Source organism: Pundamilia nyererei, unplaced genomic scaffold, assembly GCF_000239375.1.
Source record: "Pundamilia nyererei isolate P.nyererei 1_Seehausen unplaced genomic scaffold, PunNye1.0 scaffold00043, whole genome shotgun sequence".
NCBI lineage: Eukaryota > Metazoa > Chordata > Actinopteri > Cichliformes > Cichlidae > Pundamilia > Pundamilia nyererei.
The window spans coordinates 3,262,609-3,281,069 of record NW_005187444.1 but is presented as its reverse complement, the minus strand read 5'-3'; the positions used below and the strand labels follow the sequence as shown (position 1 = coordinate 3,281,069).

The following is an 18,461-nucleotide window of genomic DNA, read 5'->3' as shown; positions in this document are numbered from 1 at the left end:
TTTCACACTAGCCACCAGGGCAACACAGGACATAAACGTGGGTGGTGTTTCCAAGTGCATGATTTTCTTCTCAGAGAATAGAACAACTTTATAGAGAAAAAAGAAAGGGAAAAAAACGAAGGCAACAGTAAACCTATCATCTCCGAGATAACGCCCGAATTTCAGGTTATGCAACCTTAAACCACATATTTTTCCTCTTAGTCGCTCAAACTTCTCCTACATTCTGACAAGTTAATACTTGGTCTGAAATATTCTGCAAACAGTCAAAGTGAAAATCTTTGAGACCACATTTCAGAAAATGACATTTTATGCCACCTCCGTGTAATAGGAAAATAAATGTGAGTATCCATGACTGCCTTTATACCTGTTTTTAGTCGTCATGCTTTTAGGTATGAAGCTCAATTCACTTCATAGACGACATACAGTTTAGTTTGATCTCAAGATTCCAATTTAAATATATAACGAATCTCTGATCCATATTACACCTTGGCATACATTTACTGTAGACCTAACTGGACCCATGACGGCAGGTGTTACTCCCTGTAATATAATATTCATTGTTTTCATTCATTTAGTTTGCTGACATAATGGTATTATCTAAATATATCTTAAATAAAAAGCATGACAAAACAATATTTCTGTCTGATTTCTCTCTCGTCGAGGATGTATGTAAATTTCATCGCACCGCTCTGGGAGGTCGAATGGTGGATGTCGCTCAAAACGACGACCTTGAACCAGAAACCTTGCTATCTGCACGCCATGCCCCCTAAATTCAGTCTGTATTTTTTTTTAAATAAATTGCAAAAAATAAAAAAATACATGTACGATCCAAATACATATCCAGTCAGAGAAAATCCGCGTTTATAAACAGAGGCACATTGCTTTTTTGTCCTTAAGCCAGCCCCTTTCTGCCGGATTAGTAGTAGTGGAGTGTACCAAGTGGCAAACGGGGGGGGGGGGAGGAAGAGGGTACAAATATGCTTATTTCAACTAAATAGGAACGGTGTAAGCATGCGTGGCGTGTAGTGTGACATAGATATGTGATATAAGCTATATAAAGTTAAATATTAAGTAAATAAAGAGTTGCCTACTGACGGTCACGAGTGAGTTGGAGGCGGAGAAACCCCCCGCCCATTCCGCCCCCCTCCTTTCCTTTCTGAGCGGCGCTCTACTGTGTGAGCCAGACAAGTGAAGCGCAGGAGACCGAAGCGCCGCTCTACACACCGGCTGAGATACAAACTGGTGATAATGTCTTCCCCGTGCATGTGCTCTCACAATTTCATTCCTTGAGACGAGTCATTTCAGAAGATTGCTATTCCGCGAAGGTGAGTACCATCCTCGGCATCTCCAGCAGGGATAAACAGGCTGATGGTAAAGGCAAGGCGTGATACATTGAGAGTATAGGGTGGATTGAGGTACCCTGATGTGGATGACCGATGAATGATGAAACACTCCTCAGCGATGACATGACGGCTGTGAGCGGGAGGGAGGAAATGAATTAACGAGGACAACGCCACATGGCACTAGTGACACCGGTTGGGTTGATAATAAATTGTCTTCTATTTTTTAATCTATTGCTTCATCCGCTTTGGTGTGTCATGTTAACCCAACAGGCCGAGCCATGTGCATACAAAAAAAAGATACCACAGAATGAGTCATTCTCCTTCTAGACGCACTCATATGTTTAATATTTGTAATAAGTGCTCTGCTATTAAACGATTAATATGAACAGAGGCGAGGCTTGCGCAGCATCGTTGCTCGTTTTTGGACGCCGCGTTGTGCTCACTGCATTATGAAACGATGGCCTTTGCCTCATTCAAACCAGGCTAATCTGGAAGCACTGAAAGAAATCTATTAATCTCTTAATCCTCTGTGTGGTGAAAGGCGGGAGACACGCAGTGCTTCGTGGTCGCAACGCCCCTCGTCGTGCTGGGGATATTTTTTGCGCCTCTGACAGTTTAAATGAAAATGTTCGAGGATGGATTTGAGCTTGATGTGAAGCCTCCCTGAAAGGATGCTCACATTTAGGAGTCAAGGATGCTGCGCACCTTAATCAGCCTTTAGGTGGTCGGCACACCCTTGATTCTCTTCCAGTGCTGCCGGTACTAAGCGTCATTAAATGTTAATGCACCGTGATGAAGCTCTTTTATAGGAGAGAAAAGTGTAATTTGGGGAGTTCATATGTTTTTATATTTGAGGGCTTTCCCCATCAGGTAAAAGGAGGGAATGTTTGGGTTTGTATGCAAATCGCTTTGCCTGTTCAATTATTCAGGGGTCTTGAAACGGGATAGCCTCTGTATCCCAGTGTGTCACTGTCCTAGGTAGCGTGCTCAACCAGCTAAATGCTCCAGGCCCATTTTTTTGGTCCAGAACAAGCACTGAGAATAAAATCCCATTCACTGATTTCGGTGCCCTTTCCAGTCATGTGATATCCATGTGAGGAATAAATCAGCATCCCTCAGATGGAGAAGTAATTCTCTCTACAGTGTAAATTCGAGTAAGATGCTGAGGGATAAGGAGTAAGGTTAAAAAAGTAGTTTATTTCGTGTGAAATATATAAATGGAGTCAAACTGAAATCAAATCACCCAAAGGTAAACCAAATAAAGGTTTACCTTTGGGTTTAGTTAGTTTAGTAAGTTCATTTCTGGTCATCTCTTGTCAAAGTTATTTTCGCATTTTAGGAAGGAAATAAGTACCTGACACTATGTAAAAAATAAAGACAGGTTTTCACTTTCATTGGCTGTTTACCCTTTGCTGTGTTCCTATCTCTCCCCCGCAGATATATGGTGATAATGAGGAAATAAACCTCTACAAACTTTGTCAAAGCCCGCTGGCCGTTGAACCCAGAATACTTTCAAACTTGTGCCGTTGCGCAGAGTTCTTTTCACACGCCGGCTCTGTCCCACCAGCCCTCCAGCCAAGAAGACGTTCCACCCTTTCGCCCTTGTTTGCTTTATCAAATGCCCAAAAACAGCAAGGCCGTCAAGAGAGAGCTTGACGACGATGTCACGGAGTCTGTCAGAGATCTGCTTTCCAACGAGGACGCCTGTGATGATTCCTTCAAGAAGAGCTCGCTGATCGTCAACAACCATGAAGGCGAAGGGAAAGAGTGCGACGTGGAGGAAGGAGGGTCAGATGCCGAGGAGGAGGAACGACCGGCCTGGAACAGCAAGCTCCAGTACATCCTGGCCCAGGTTGGCTTCTCTGTAGGCCTGGGCAACGTCTGGAGATTCCCCTACCTGTGTCAGAAGAATGGGGGGGGTGAGTATCAGCTAGCATCACACACACATAGTAAGAGCGTATAACTGATGGGTAGCACCATGTTAAGCATGATAACAAAAGGAACAAAGGCCAAGACACAAGGGGACAAAAGGAGTTCCGTGTTTTCCGTGTTAATTAAAAGTGATCGTAGATCCGGGATGTGATATTCTTGGGTAGAAGCCAAGTCTAGCATCTACATGTGCATGTTTTTACAGAGGATAAAAAATAGTTAAAGAAGACGTGTTTGATTTGGTTGTTTTTTTGTTCATCCTTGCTGAGAAACCAGAAGTATCACCTTCCACTTTTAGCTTTTGTTTCTTTGCAGACACTCCGAATGAGCTTTAAAGGGCGTCATGACTTCATGAAATTACCATTTTACAGTGAACGTGTTGTACTCTGTGTTTACCATGTGGGTGCAGAGTCCCATGATGTGTCCATCAAAACTAGACTCGGCTGTGAGCTTCACCACAGACAGAATGTTAATGCGACTGCCTTGTTACGTCTGTGATTTCATAGAACATACAAGAGCAAATAACCAAACACAGAACCTCTGACACTGCTTTCAACATACAGGAAATAATTCTAAGAAGAGCGTGATGCTTCGGATTATAGTTTATGATAACCACGTTTCCTACAATGCGGTCTGCTCTACTTGATTGACTCCTCGCAGACAATTGTTGTGTCTCTAGTCTAACGTGTGTATGTGTGTGTGTCCTGATAAGGTGTTGCATGGAGATTATGTAAAGCTACTGAGTGTCTCTGGAAAGCTGATTAAATAAACAGGTTGGCCAGACAGGATAGAAACTCTGTCCAGGTTTATTACTACACTGAAGATCTGAATGATCTGTGTAGACTCGGGGCAAACAACATTTCCCCAAACTAGGAAAAGTAATCCTCATCATGATCATAAATGGCTATTAATATATAAGTTAATAAAAAATCATGTGTTAGGCAAAGTACATTAGTTATTAATGTGCTATTATGTGAAAAACACCTCATAATTGCTTGCTTGTTAGGGACTATGATAACTTGTGAGTGCATGTAGAGTTAAAGAGTAATGACATCCACTCTCTGAGTAGAAAGAAAGCGTTTTGCACAGGTCAAACCCAGGACTTTAACCTGGGAGACTGGGGTTTGTGCCCAACACTATACACAACTCCAGGTTTAAAAAAGAGGGGGAAATGTAAGTTTTCTGCAGTTTATTAAAAGGAAAATTTGAATATTAATTCCTTAAGTCGCTCCCACTTCTGACTCACAGGTAGGTGGTTTAGGGGGAGGTCAGTAGATGCAGAATCTTTGAGAAATGTGTGGTTGATGAAGACGTGTCACTACAGTGGAGTCTGAAATACTCCACTGTAGTGACACGTCTTCAGAAAAAGAGGCCCGGCTCTTTATTGGTATAGAATACCACCTTGAATCATGTTCTTAGAAGTGTGTATATAATTGGCATGAGATAGTGTGCATGTGTGCTCAGGGACGTTCAGAAAAATTACCACCTCTCACAGACTGTCATGCTTTCAGGTCTGTTTTAAACGGCTCTGGTCACCCTGCTGTGTTCCACTGTAATTAGATTAAAATGGGGGCTGAAACCGGTGTGTGTGCGTGCGTGTGTGTTATATTGTTATGTCTGGGAGGACCAGTGAGTGAGTTTTGAACCGACGTGGGAGCAGAAGCTTTAGTAAAGGAAAGGGTCTTTTGCTCATCAGCAGACAGTTTTAGGATTCAGGTTTCTCTTTTAGCTCTGAACATCAAATTTAGAAGACAACATTTTTTCTTTTATGTTCTGCACCAACCAAATGTGTATTATAAAATAGAACAGCTATCACCATCTTGTTTTTTGAGCCAGAACTAATCATAATTTGATTAGTAGGTGGAGTGCTAACTTAGCAGCTAACGCTAGCAAGTTTGGTTAGCAAGGTACATTCAGAGACTATATTTTTATGTATCTGCTAATTAGTGCTAATAAACAAATCATTTTGTTTAGAAAGGTAAGGTGCCATTTGATTTCTGTGTCTACAGACTGTTGGTAGAATTAGCTGAGCAGAAATCCAGAGTTGAATTAGCTTAGGTGACGCTAACTGACCATTAGCAAATGAGATGGTACCTACCTGTCACTAAAAACAGACAGCTAACTCATAAAAGCATAAATATAAGCCTCTATTAAATGTAAACAGGTAAGTTCTAAACCTTTGTATAGCAATTCTGTGTGTCTTTATGACTTTTGCAGTCTGTTTTCATTTCTCACCTTCCCTTTGGAGATCATGTACACAATGTTCCAGGAACACTTTAAAGCCCAGTGTTAGGCTTATATATACAAGCAGGGAAAATGCATGTAGTCAGCTTGTGTTTTGCCTTTTAGCTCTAGTAAATCATAAATCAAGTCAAACAGATTTAGTGGTGGATAGATTGTTAGGTATTTCTAGTAGTGTGTAATAATGGAAGTAATCCATATCTCTTGGTACCGAACAGGAAGTGAATTGCTGCGTGTCTGATAACTGGCTAAACCAGATATTTCATTTCACTTACTGCTGGGACTGAGGAGGACTGTGAAACGTTTTTAAAGAAGGAAAAAACAAAAGCTGTACTCTTGTTGGGCTGTTTGCTTTCTCAAAGTGCCATCAAAGTGTCTGAATATCCCAGGGAGACTGTTGAAGTTCTTAAAAGACAATGGAGACCAGAGGGAGGGTTTTGATGTTGTCAAAGCCCAAAATAAACTGCGTATTCTGTAGCAGAATTAGATATTATATTAATAGAAATTACTAAGTATGTTGTACACACACACATGTGTAAAAAGCATAGAAACACACACATATTTATTTCTCGTGTGTGACCACTCCCATTAAGGGAGGACTCAGGAAAGGATGTGAATGAATGTTCTACCAGATAAAACAATGAGCTCTGTTGCAAAAGAGATGAAACCAGTTTTTAAAATAATAAACCCATTGCGGTGCGGCGCTGTTGTCAATGACTCACAGCAAGCCTCACACTACGCCGACTCACCAGTGTTTACGTTTGATGTGGCTCAGACTTATGATTGGTACCATGTCACGGAGGGGGCTTTTCTCTTCTTCTTCGTTGCTTTAGTTGCACCCTGGAAATGATGCAATTGGATTTTAATATATATCAGTGGTTGAGGGCAAACAGGAAGTTTCATTTCACGTGCGAAAAAGCGAAACAACCCCACAGGAGCACAGTTCCTTTCCGTTTCCTCTCAGGAAAATAAAACGGCTCATTATTTCCAAAATCTAGCTTTGGGTTCTCTTTTTGTCCTGAAGTTGTTGTGCGCTTGGCAGTCTCGGTGCTCACAGGAGATGCGGCATCCTGTATTTTACCGTACCACACTATTACACCAGTTAATGTTGGTTATTCACCCAGAAACCTTAATTCTAGAGAGAAATGCTATATTTGCCACTGTAATTTAGGTAATCTTAGACTTCAGTATCTTTTCTGGTTTCCATAATGATTTGATTGCATTATTGTACGCTCCATAGGACCCTGTTAGGTAGAAGCCCATCAAGGCAGCACGTGTGTGTAGTCGTTTGGATCTGATTGTGTGTTTAATTTGCTGTTTAGGTGAATGTGTCACCATCAGGGAGATGTTATGTTGTTGTATAGTTAAAGTTTAGAAAACAGCTGTCTGTTGGTGTGATTTTCTAGCCAGAATGGGGCAAAGGGTAAGATTTTAAAAAGCTGATGTTTAAGTGTTGTCACCACATGTTTGTTAACTGCTTTCAGGAACTCAAATGTTAGTGCCTCACTGTTATGTGATTTGACAGTTTACTCTTCTTTTTGCATCCTTCATTTAACCTGCTCTTCATATTGTTTTGATTGGCAGGAGCATATCTGGTGCCCTATCTCATCCTGCTCATATTGATTGGGATTCCGCTGTTCTTCCTGGAGCTTGCGGTGGGACAGCGAATCCGTAGGGGCAGCATCGGTGTGTGGAACTACATCAGCCCTCGGCTGGGGGGGATTGGCTTTGCCAGCTGTGTGGTGAGTGAGACACAGGGGTCCTGTCTGAACATGGTTAAAACATTGTGTATAAACAGTATGGTGGTATATTAGCATACTGTTGGTTGTATTGATTCTCACACTGAGCTGTTAAGTCACTGCAGGTAGGGAAAAATATGGAGTGACAATAATTTGAAGAAAAGGAAAATTGTGGGGTGGGGAGTCTTTACTAATTTAGCCTCTATTTTGTGGCTAAATGTTGTGTTTCACACTGTTTATGATTTCAGTTGTGTGTCTGAAGTTGACTTTGTTCTCTCGCCTGTAGGTGTGCTTCTTTGTGGCTCTCTACTACAATGTCATCATCAGCTGGAGTCTCTTCTACTTCTCCCAGTCCTTCCAGCAACCTCTGCCATGGCACGAGTGCCCCCTCGTGAAGAACAAGACCAGTACATGTAAGACGCAATTTAGTAACGGCAGTATTCGGCAGGCTTCTTAAGGTCTTTGTGCCGCTTGGAAATGATCTTCAGTAAATACGTCCATGATGAGCGCTATGTTTTTTGTCCATAGATGTGGTGCCAGAGTGTGAGAAAAGCTCAGCAACCACCTACTACTGGTACCGCGAGGCCCTGGACATCTCTGACAGCATCTCTGAGAGCGGAGGGCTGAATTGGAAGATGACCGTGTGTCTGCTGATTGCCTGGTCCATGGTTTGCCTTGCCATGATCAAGGGAATCCAGTCTTCTGGGAAGGTACGCATAATTTAAAACAGTTAATTTAAGATAGGGAGAAAAGATACCAGTAGAAAATAAGAGAGAAGAAGAGACAGATGGAACAAAACAGGAAGAAATCAGCACCTGCTAGGACTCTTGCACTGTGGAAAATGGAGAATAGTAAGCGAAACAAAAGGATTGTGCTTGCAGAATGTTTTGGAAAGTATTTTCACACACAATTAGCTCTCTTCAACAGGCACTGACCGCAGTAATGTGCCTTGACAAATTTTTCTAATGATACAGCCTGAAATATGATTTTCAGAGCCCATGTGATCTTTTGTAGGATTTCTGGCTTAGCTGACTTTAGCTTAGTGTAACAAAGCTGACAGTAGCGTGACCAGCATGGATTAGCCCCTGGATAAAGGTTGTCATTTGCTTGCTCCTTGCTTTATTTTAACAGGTGATCGTTATCATTCCACACTTTCACTATCATATGACAAGTATTAGCTGGTGTACTCTTGGGGTCAGAGTCAAGCCTCTGCTAACTGTGCTGTACAAATAGTCCCAGAACGAGCTTTGATGTTGTGCGAGTTATAAACTGGGTGTAGGGTCAAAATTAATACGGTAGATGTGAACGATATTTTTTTATGTAGTGGAGTAAGGCCTTTTAGTGAAGACCTATTAAGTTGACTCAACCTCAGACTTTCTTATCACGCTCTGCAGTCTTATTGGGCTTTTGAGCCTCTTTTAGGTCATTGTTTTTGGTTTTACAGCACTTTTATTAAGTGCTGCAATCTCACCTTCATTCACCAACATCTGCAGGCAGCAAAAAGACTTTGGCAAACCCAGCGGCTCATTTAGAGTATTCTGATTACAGTCTTACTGTATCTTATTAGACTATAAGTGATGGGATCTAGCAAGCAATTTTTAATTAAAGATGAGTTCATTTAAAATATAATCAAATCAGATAAAGATAAGGACTACAAACAAACTCAGGTATGAAAATATTGGTAAATTGCTGGTTTGTGTGTGAAACGTTCGTGCTTGCAGTTTGCGCTCACATTTGTGCTTACGCACTGTTAGCAAATGAGAGCCATTGTTCTCAGGTCCCCCCAAGTCTTATCCCAGCGAGTAGCAGCAGTCTACTGCATGCTTGGCTTTGCATTCCCCCCAGCAGAGACGCACAAAACAAGATGGATGCCGTGTCCAGCAGAAGTCCTTTAATCTTGGACTGCTGTCGGCGGTGATTTGCAACGCTGGTCTCTTTTCTGCTGTCTGCCACACCCTGCTGCCTGGCAAGAATTCTCACCTATAAATACAATCAGTGTTTCACTAGTGCTGCGTCATCGGAGGGGATTTATGCATTAGCACAAAACAGTCAGACCCTTATACTGTTATCAATGAAATAAAATAAATTACAGAAAGAAACACATAAATACTCATTTTTGGAGGTAATCAGGGCCACCCAAGCTGTCAGTTAGTTGTACAGTTTGAGCCAGATGGCTGTCCTACAACCACCAGCTGCGTCTGAAAGGCCCTTTTTAGTTGTCCAGCACAGAGACTGTGCACAAACTTTCCCTCCGAGGAGCCAGCTAAGTGTCTTTGAAGTTTAATCAGCGGCACATGATACAAAAGAATATTAATGCCCTCTCTGCCAATGTTCACACAAAAGACTTGTCCGAGGAATATCCCTGCCACAATCTGCGTCTCTGCCCCATTTGTGTGTGTGTGTGTGTGTGTGTGTGTGTGTGTGTGTGTGTGTGTGGGTGGGCATGAAAGGGATCTAAACCTTTGGTTACCATGGTTATACACACTCTTTTGGCTTGACTTGATTGTCAAGAGCGTGGTGAAAAAAAGAGATGATAAAAGATAGACTTGAACTGATAAAATAACAGAACTTTGAAAGCTTTTGTTTTCTTATACTTTTATGGCAACTTATGTGTCACGTTTTAAATGTTAAATGTTAAGATTACTGATAAACCTTGTTTAAAAAAATTACTTTATTACTTTACAGTCAGGCTTTCTTGTAATGACGTCAGAGAAATTTGTCAGTTCATGTAGAGAACAGTGAAGTTCCCAGAACTTAACCTTCGCAAGAAGAACCTTCTATCTGTAACAATACATGAGCCTTCAGAGAAAAACTCCCCTTTTCAAAGACCATAAGACTGAGGTTACAAAGGAGCAGCCTGCTTGGCTTTGTGACGACCAAGGCTGCATTTCAGTTCAGCAAAGTGCTAAAAAGAGTTACAGCTGAAAAAGAGGAGAAACCAACTGAAGAAATGAACTCAGCTTATCACATTGACTTTATGTAAGGGTTCTTCACTTGAGAAACATTTAACTCAATAAATGTATAAATATATTTGATTATATATGTTGCTTTAAATTCTATTTGGGTTCTCCTGAAATTTGAAACGTATCATATCACAAAAAAAACGTTGTGTCCGTGCTTTAAAAATGAAGGAAGGTAAACATTTGTGGTCTTTACATATTCTACAGGGACGTCCTGTATATTTAATAAATATACTACTCAAAAAATAAATAGAGAGTTAAATAAACAAGAAGTTCATATTTTGTGAAATACATTTTCAATCTTAGTTTTAAATCCATCTCTCAGTACATTATCTTAATCTCTTAGAAAACCCAAACATCTTCTGTGGGTAGTTTTCCATTTCTTTTCACTGGTTTTTTTCAGTGGCAGAACACATTCCACCCCCTACCCCACCCACTCCCACCCCCACCTCCAATATATGCATGACATTATCATCAGTGTCACCATGGTGCAATTGACTGAAGTTGACCGAGCAATCGTGGCACGCACTGTTGCTACAGTCCTGCGTGTCCATGAGAGCACCATCTCTGATCTGATCGTTCATGGTAAAAATGTGAGTCGACAGAGACACCGAGATGAGGTCCTCCAACCTGTACTTTTGCACTTCTCGTGGCAGTGTCTGTCCCTCTGGCAGTTTCAGCCTCCACACTGCCAGAGCACCACAGGCCTTTCTGAATCAAGAGCATATCCAGACTTCCTTGACCAGTGTTTTTGTCCCAATATGTCTCCAACTGAGCATGCGTGGGACGTGCTGGGTCGATGTGTTTATTAGTGAAATCCACAACCAATGACCGTTGCGTAGCAGCAGGCTGATCCAGGAATGGTCAGCAATTCTTCAACAACAGATGCAGCCGCGTGTGGTCCATGTGCAGATGGGCAACAGCTTGCATCTGCAGAGGAGGCTATACCTCGTACTAAATGATTGGCTATAAAATCTATTTAAAACACAAAACTTGCTTCTTGTTTGTTTTTTGTTTTTTTACTATTTTAAAATTAAAGCTTGAGGAGAAATTCATTAAATGCCAGAGACCTTGATTAAAGAGGACCTACTATGCTGTTCCATATTTTTATCTTATATATACACCGCTACAGTCATGAAACGTCATGGTAAAAATGGCCAATATTTTAAATAAGGAGATCGGTTTATCTGTAATTCCCGTGAAACCTTCCAGACTTCTCTGGTGCCCATTTCTGGGAAGTTTCTTCTGTCGTCGGCTGTTTATGATGTCAGGCAGAAGACAGCCAATCAGAAGAAAGTTAGCTGGAAGGCAGGCTGGCTATAAAGGGGAAGGACCTAGATAGTAATGTCTCTGAATCACTGACTGTGCTCATGACTCTATCTCCCGGTGTCTGCACCCACACCCTACAGGATCTGTAAACTATCTGGCTCAGGGTTTCATCCCGTTTATAGTCTTTAAGCGCCAACTTGTCTATCCGGTTAATGATATGTAGGTTTGAGGGGGAAGGGCACTTAAGCCCACCCACAAATTAGTGTGATGTGATGCCACGATCACATAAAATAATAAATGTTCAGACTACATCCCTCAGCTGCAAACCGAAATTCTTCACGAGATGTTTGGTCCCTGCTTTGAATGCTTGAATAAATTCGATTTTAAAGAAAGTACAGCAATAGAAGAAAAACATGTTTTTACTTATTATCAGCTCTCAGCAGATCTTCACTCTCTTTTCTGAACAGTTTGATGTTCCTGTCAAACGACCACGATCAGCACCGCATAGAAAGTCAGGCAGTGAGATCACGCTGCATTTGTTTACTCATTTTAATTTGTTCGACAGTTTTTCCAAAGATACGTGCCCTGTGTGATGTGGAAAACACTTGCGTTTGCTTGCAGGTGATGTACTTCAGCTCCCTCTTCCCGTACGTTGTGCTGGTTTGCTTCCTGGTTCGGTCGCTCCTCCTGAAGGGCTCCATGGATGGGATCCGTCACATGTTCACACCCAAGGTAAAGATCCTCTCAAGTGTAGGATTACCTTTTTGATATTATGATGTTTGGAATTGATGATGCTGTATAATTAAAGTATCATATATTTAAAAATACATCATTTCGAGCTAATTTTCCCTTTAATACTACACTTCAGAATGAAAGTATTTTACTTTATACTACAAAATCACCTTTTCACACATCACAAATGTTCTTATTAACAACATTAGCTTCTTCACTAACACAATGGTGTTTAAATATTAAATGCTCCTTATTTGTGTTCCTTGACTTCAGTAGTCGTTTGACTTCTGACAGCAAACAGAAAAAGAAGTAGAAAAGAAGTTTGAAACACAGTGTTTGTATGTAGTACATTTTTTTTCACATGAATATGACAGAAAATAAGGAAAAATATAATAGGTCTCCTTTAATGGATCGTATGATAGAACCATATAATACTGAACAGGACTGTAGAGGATTGTTCGCATCATGAGTACTTTCATACTTTAATCCATTTAGATGATAGTACTGGCTTTATACTTAGACATGAGTTGAATAGTGCTCAGGTCAGAATGCCCTTATTTCTGCTTCTGTTTATTCACTCTTGAAATCGCTGTTGAATTAAACTGTGTCTGAACTCAAAAAGAACTCCGCACTGTGATAGGCTGGCTCCTCAGCAGCAACTGGCCAATGGCATGTCAGGCTGCAGATGAATGTCACCATGGAAACAGGAGTTACTGAGTTTTTACGTAACCATCCAAGTGCAGACACTGGCAGCAGTGCATGTCTGTGTTGCATGTCTTCTCGCCTCGTCGCTGACACTTGCGTTCTGCCACCATCTTTCATGTACCTGATACATGTGCTCATGAATAAATATGTAAAAGGAATATTATGCAATTAATAAAACAAACACTGTTGGCTGTCAGCGAGAAGCTGTTGCGTTTGAATCGGCTGGCTTTCTGTGCAGAGATTGTGTCGTTATGGTTACATAGGTTCTCTCCAGGTGCAACGAGGTGCATGTTTGGTTAATTGGTTATTCCAAATTGGCTGCAGCTGTTGATGTGAATGGTTAGCCCTTCAATAGACCGGCAACCTCTCCAAGGATTACCTGGTCTCAGCTGAGATGGTCTCCAGCCTATCAGCAGAGTTGAAAACTTTAAAACATAACTTATGGTAGATGACAGTGATGTGGTGTTTTATGACACTCATCAGTCTGTTCTCCTCCCAGAAAAATTGCCAAAATGACTGAACATTTCTTTCACCAATATATATCATTTCCACAAGAAAGCAGTACAATCAGGTTTTTACAGAAATCACAAATATATGACTAAGAACTACATTAATCTTTCATTTACTTTGACAACATGTCAGCTATCATTGCCAGTTATTGCAAATGCTTGATTGAAGCTTCATCATTTGGTATATTTTGTGACGTTACAGTGGGGATGTCATTGCACATCCATTTATATTGTAATAGGTGTTTAGAGCTAAGACTTAATTCAAATCTGTTCGTTTTCAGTTGGAGATCATGCTGGAGGCCAAGGTCTGGCGTGAGGCAGCCACGCAGGTCTTTTTCGCGCTGGGTCTCGGGTTCGGTGGCGTCATTGCCTTCTCCAGCTACAACAAGCGCGACAACAACTGCCACTTTGATGCCGTCTTGGTGTCTTTTATCAATTTCTTCACTTCTGTGCTGGCCACCCTGGTGGTGTTTGCCGTGTTGGGCTTCAAAGCCAATATCATGAACAGCAAATGTGTTGCAATGTGAGTATAAGACTCTAACACCAACAGCAACGAGTCCATTGGTCCACTTGTTTCAGACAATACTTTTTCATACTTCAGTCTTTGAATGTGGTATTTCTGAAGATTGTTCAAGGATGATTGATGTTTAGCTTTTTGACCACCGTTTAAATCTCTTGAGAATTTAACAATCAGCAACTTTTTTCTTTTTTTTTTAGGAACACCAACAAGATTTTAACATTGTTGGGGAGCGGCATCCTTGAGCAAAACCTTATTCCCCACCACATGAACCTTACTCAGGTTAATCAAGTCAGTGGTGAGGACTACCATAAGATGATAGATCACATCAAAGGGGTTAAGCAGGATAAGTTCGAGTCACTGGGACTGGAAGCCTGCAGCATCGAAGACGAGCTGAATAAGGTACATGGGGATAAAAGTTGTAAATGACTCCGTATTCAAGTCATTCCACGTGGCCGTATGTTATTTTAAAAGTCTATAACATTTTATTGAAGATGTTTATTTTCTTTCTTGTCAAGTGTTACCCACTTTGTGAGTGTTCAGAAAGATGGGTTTATTTGAAATTACATAAGTAAATAATTTAAGCTAACGGCTGCAAACAGAGCAAGTGGTATTCTTCCCAAGCCAACCTCAAACTTGCCTTTACCCACACCTTATCAGGTATAGACTATTAGCAGTTAAACCAAGACAACATCCAAAGACTCGAGAATTGACAAGGCAAGGAGGGTAAGGGTTGCAGAAGACAAAGAGTTAGATGTCTTTTACATATGTGGAATATGTGTAAAGACTGGAAAAAGGGATTGAAATAGGGAATGATCGAAGTACTTCTGGTAAGTATACTTGGACTCCAGAATTCATAAAAGTGGCAACACTTTGGGAAAGTTATCTTGCTGAAAACATTGGTATTATTTTTTTTCACCATGGACCTTATACCTACAGTATTCCAAAACCTAATGGAAAAGCCCCCTTAGATTTTTGTTGGACCTCGTGGAAACCAGGATTGTGCTAACTTTTGGATCACCTACTGTAAAAGAAAAGCACATATTTCTGGCAACTCTGGTCAGGTTGGCAGTCTGTCAGAGGGCGATGTTTAGTCTTCATTAAAGACAACAAAAAGAACAAATTCAAAGCAACGAGGCCTCTAAAAGTAGCTAGTGCTACACTAGCTAGCTAGGACTTTGGCGCTGTGTTTTAACCTTTCCTTCTTTTCTCCCTGACAGGCAGTACAAGGCACAGGCTTGGCTTTCATTGCCTTTACAGAGGCCATGACCCACTTCCCAGCCTCACCCTTCTGGTCCGTCATGTTCTTCCTAATGCTGGTTAACCTCGGCCTCGGCAGCATGTTTGGCACCATTGAGGGTATCCTCACCCCGCTGATAGACACATTCAAAGTCCGAAAGGAGTTTCTTACAGGTTAGAAAGATCACATGACCTGTGTTTTATCCTAATGACCATATTTAAATCAGTCCAGCTCTGTAAAAGGAAATGTTTAGACATGCTGTGTATGAAGGATAAATGGAGGCAGTAATTCAGTCTTGCAAAAGTGGATGGAAGACGATTGCAGAAGACCCGTGCAGACTTGTTTTACTCAGACGTACATCTTGTAGGAAGCAGACTGTGGCTGACTATAGCTTTGAGTTACAACTGTCCCAAATAAACCATTGCCATTAAAAACACATTGATTTTATAATGCTTTATGTTTTCTTTCTACGAGAGAAGAGCTGCTATTTAAAGCTAAATGAGTTTGACTTTACCCAAAACCAAGCTACACCCTCAAAAATATAGTTTCAGAGAGATAAGTAATAATGTAAAAACACAAATTCGATTAATAACACATGGTGGCAAAGTGGCTATCACGCTCTCAGTGAAAAGATGTAGGTTGCTGAGCCGGTCTTTTTGAGTCAGATAGCTTAGAATGGATCCCGTTCCACTTATATATACTCCACTCCAAACTCTTCTTGTAAACTGGGGAATGATGACAGTATTGAGTTTAAGCTCCATCACACATGTAATATTTATGGAGCTTTCATTTGAGACCTTTAATGTATGTCAGTATGCACAGTGACGAACTACCTGCGATCTCTCCTGCAGTGGGATGTTGCGTGTTGGCCTTCTCCATCGGTCTCCTCTTTGTTCAGCGCTCAGGGAACTACTTTGTGACCATGTTTGATGACTACTCGGCTACTTTGCCTCTGCTCATAGTGGTCATACTGGAAAATGTTGCGATCGCCTGGTTCTATGGGATCGATAAGTAAGTTCACAATATACATCATCTCCATGTTTCCTTAATATTTACTCACTTACTGCTTATGCAGAAAAAAGCTTTTTAATGGCTCTTTAAGCCATTAATTTACAGTTTTTTCTTAATGTATTTTTTTCTGCCTAAGGCAAATGGCTGTAACAAAGACTACCTACCTACAGGGCTACAGACTGTACTTGTTCCTTACATAACTTCCACATTGTCTATTTTTGGGACACTTTTTTGTTTTAAACATAATTGTTTGAATGCAACTTTAATGGCAAAAATAAGAACCACATATATAAAGCCATCCGGTGTATAAAGCGAAAACAGGAAACTATTGTGAATTCTTCATCTGATCTCACCTCCTGCTGCTTTGCTCTGTTTTCAGATTCTTTGAAGACTTGAAGGACATGCTGGGCTTTATGCCGTACCGTTTCTACTATTACATGTGGAAGTACATCACACCCATCCTGCTAATGGTCCTCCTGTGCTCCAGCTTCATTCAGCTGATAATGACGCCGCCCAGCTATAGTGCCTGGATCCAGGAAGAGGTGAGTTAATGTCTCCGGCTGGGCTTCTGAAATCAGGGATCAATGTGGGTGGAAGTTTTCCTAAATAGTAAACCTGGAACGAGTAAAAAGCAAATTCAAGAGTTCAAAGAAATGGCAAGAAAGTAGAAAACGAGCCAGGCTTTTTGGCTGATAAACAGAGGTTTAGATATCCTTTAATCTGAGGAAAATCAACAGGATACATGTCTGCCACATAGACCTTCAAGCACCAGTGCTATTAGCTTGAAACTGCTATAAAGTGGAGCACAGGTCATACTAGACAAAGTGCATCCACAAGTATTATTGCTTTAGTTAGAAAAATAGCCTTCTATTAAAAATTATGTTAATAGAGTATTGATTGTCTAAAAAAGTATATATTCTACCAATCTAGTATCACATTACTTACATTACTTCTTCTGCTAACTCCTTTCACTATAACTCGTTGCTTTTCTTGTGTTTGCCCTCCAGGCCATAGAGAAAACCTTGCGCTTCCCTCCGTGGGGCATTGTGGTCTGCATCTCTCTGGTGGTGATGGCCATCCTGCCTGTGCCCGTGGTCTTTGGCCTACGCTACTTCAACATCATCAGTGAGAACACGAGTGGCCTTTCCACTGTTTCTTACAAGAAAGGCCGCATCATCAAGGAGACCGCCCGGCCAGAGGAAGACGACGACACTAGCCTTATTCATGGAAAGTCTCCCAGCGAGGCTCCCTCGCCGATGCCTGGCAACAGCATCTACCGCAAGCAGAGCGGCAGCGGCGGCACTGATGTGGACACCGCACCTAATGGCCGTTATGGTATCGGTTACCTGATGGCTGACATGCCAGATATGCCTGAGTCAGACTTATAGACTGACAGTGATAGTATGCCCTTCCGCAGCCATAACGGGGGGCCACTTCTCCCCCCTCAACTCTCTGCGTGCGTTTAGTTAGCTGTATTGTCGCTGTACATTTCTCTTGTACCGTATTTTCTTTGTATATATTGTAACTGCTCTCTTATTTGTTGTCTCTGAACCTTATCTGCCAGTTTCAGAGTTTTGAACTAAGTCTAATTCTGTACTAAAAGAACCTAAAAAAATCTCCATGGGGAAAACGTTAGTCTGAGGCCAGGCTCATTTCATGTCTGTGAAACTGCACTAGTACAACTGTATCCCTTAGAAGAAGGTCTAGGAATAAACACCATCCTTGTCGAATCCTTCACCGATTTGCTTGTGTGCTTCCCAAACTCATCTCCATTTCCCTCCAGTCTTTGCTCCCTTTCTTTTTGGAGAGCCAAAGAGGCCTGCTTGAATACGAATCTCCAAGAGTCAGCCAGTTCAGGTGAGAGATGTAAGAGGTGGTCAGAAAGTACCAAGCTTAGCTGCAGTGTCAATGATGAAGTAATGTCGCGAGATTAGTTTTTCTTGGCACGAGTTTGGGTCGAAAGGATGGCCTTTGAAAGCCACTCCCTTGATTGTCTGCAAGAAAAGTGTGCCTAAGTTATTTATATTTGTTTATAGAATACACGATGGCCGTTGTATATTTAAAGTATTCTGTAAATATAATATAAATATTTTAAATATATTTATCTTGTTAGTTTGGATATCAAAACAGTGTTTTTAAGGTTCAGAAGTACTCTAATTCTTTAACCCATCTTTGTTTTTTTACTCTGTAAATATTTTCTTTTCCATCAAAAAGCTTCAATTTAATGTCTTTTCCCTCTGATTAAAGCTTAAACATGACCACACAC

The 18,461-nt window shown here is 41.1% G+C and overlaps 1 protein-coding gene across 1 annotated transcript; it reads left to right on the top strand.

The window, feature by feature from the left end:
• Window positions 1-1,169: 1,169 nt before the first annotated feature.
• On the top strand, window positions 1,170-18,453 carry slc6a15 (solute carrier family 6 member 15). The gene is made up of 12 exons (XM_005731547.1): window positions 1,170-1,325; window positions 2,781-3,262; window positions 7,098-7,255; window positions 7,539-7,665; window positions 7,781-7,962; window positions 12,103-12,213; window positions 13,709-13,950; window positions 14,145-14,346; window positions 15,165-15,357; window positions 16,036-16,195; window positions 16,575-16,737; window positions 17,203-18,453. The coding sequence occupies exons 2-12, from the start codon at window positions 2,962-2,964 to the stop codon at window positions 17,581-17,583; spliced, it is 2,220 nt and encodes a 739-aa protein (XP_005731604.1). The 5' UTR covers window positions 1,170-1,325; window positions 2,781-2,961; the 3' UTR covers window positions 17,584-18,453.
• Window positions 18,454-18,461: the final 8 nt, after the last annotated feature.

Bases quoted from the DNA above. Each gene is read 5' to 3' on its own strand.
- slc6a15 (XM_005731547.1), top strand. From the start codon at position 2,962: ATGCCCAAAAACAGCAAGGCCGTCAAGAGAGAGCTTGACGACGATGTC. The intron at 7,256-7,538 runs GTGAGTGAGACA...TCTCGCCTGTAG, and splicing joins TTGGCTTTGCCAGCTGTGTG to GTGTGCTTCTTTGTGGCTCT. The intron at 7,963-12,102 runs GTACGCATAATT...GTTTGCTTGCAG, and splicing joins GAATCCAGTCTTCTGGGAAG to GTGATGTACTTCAGCTCCCT.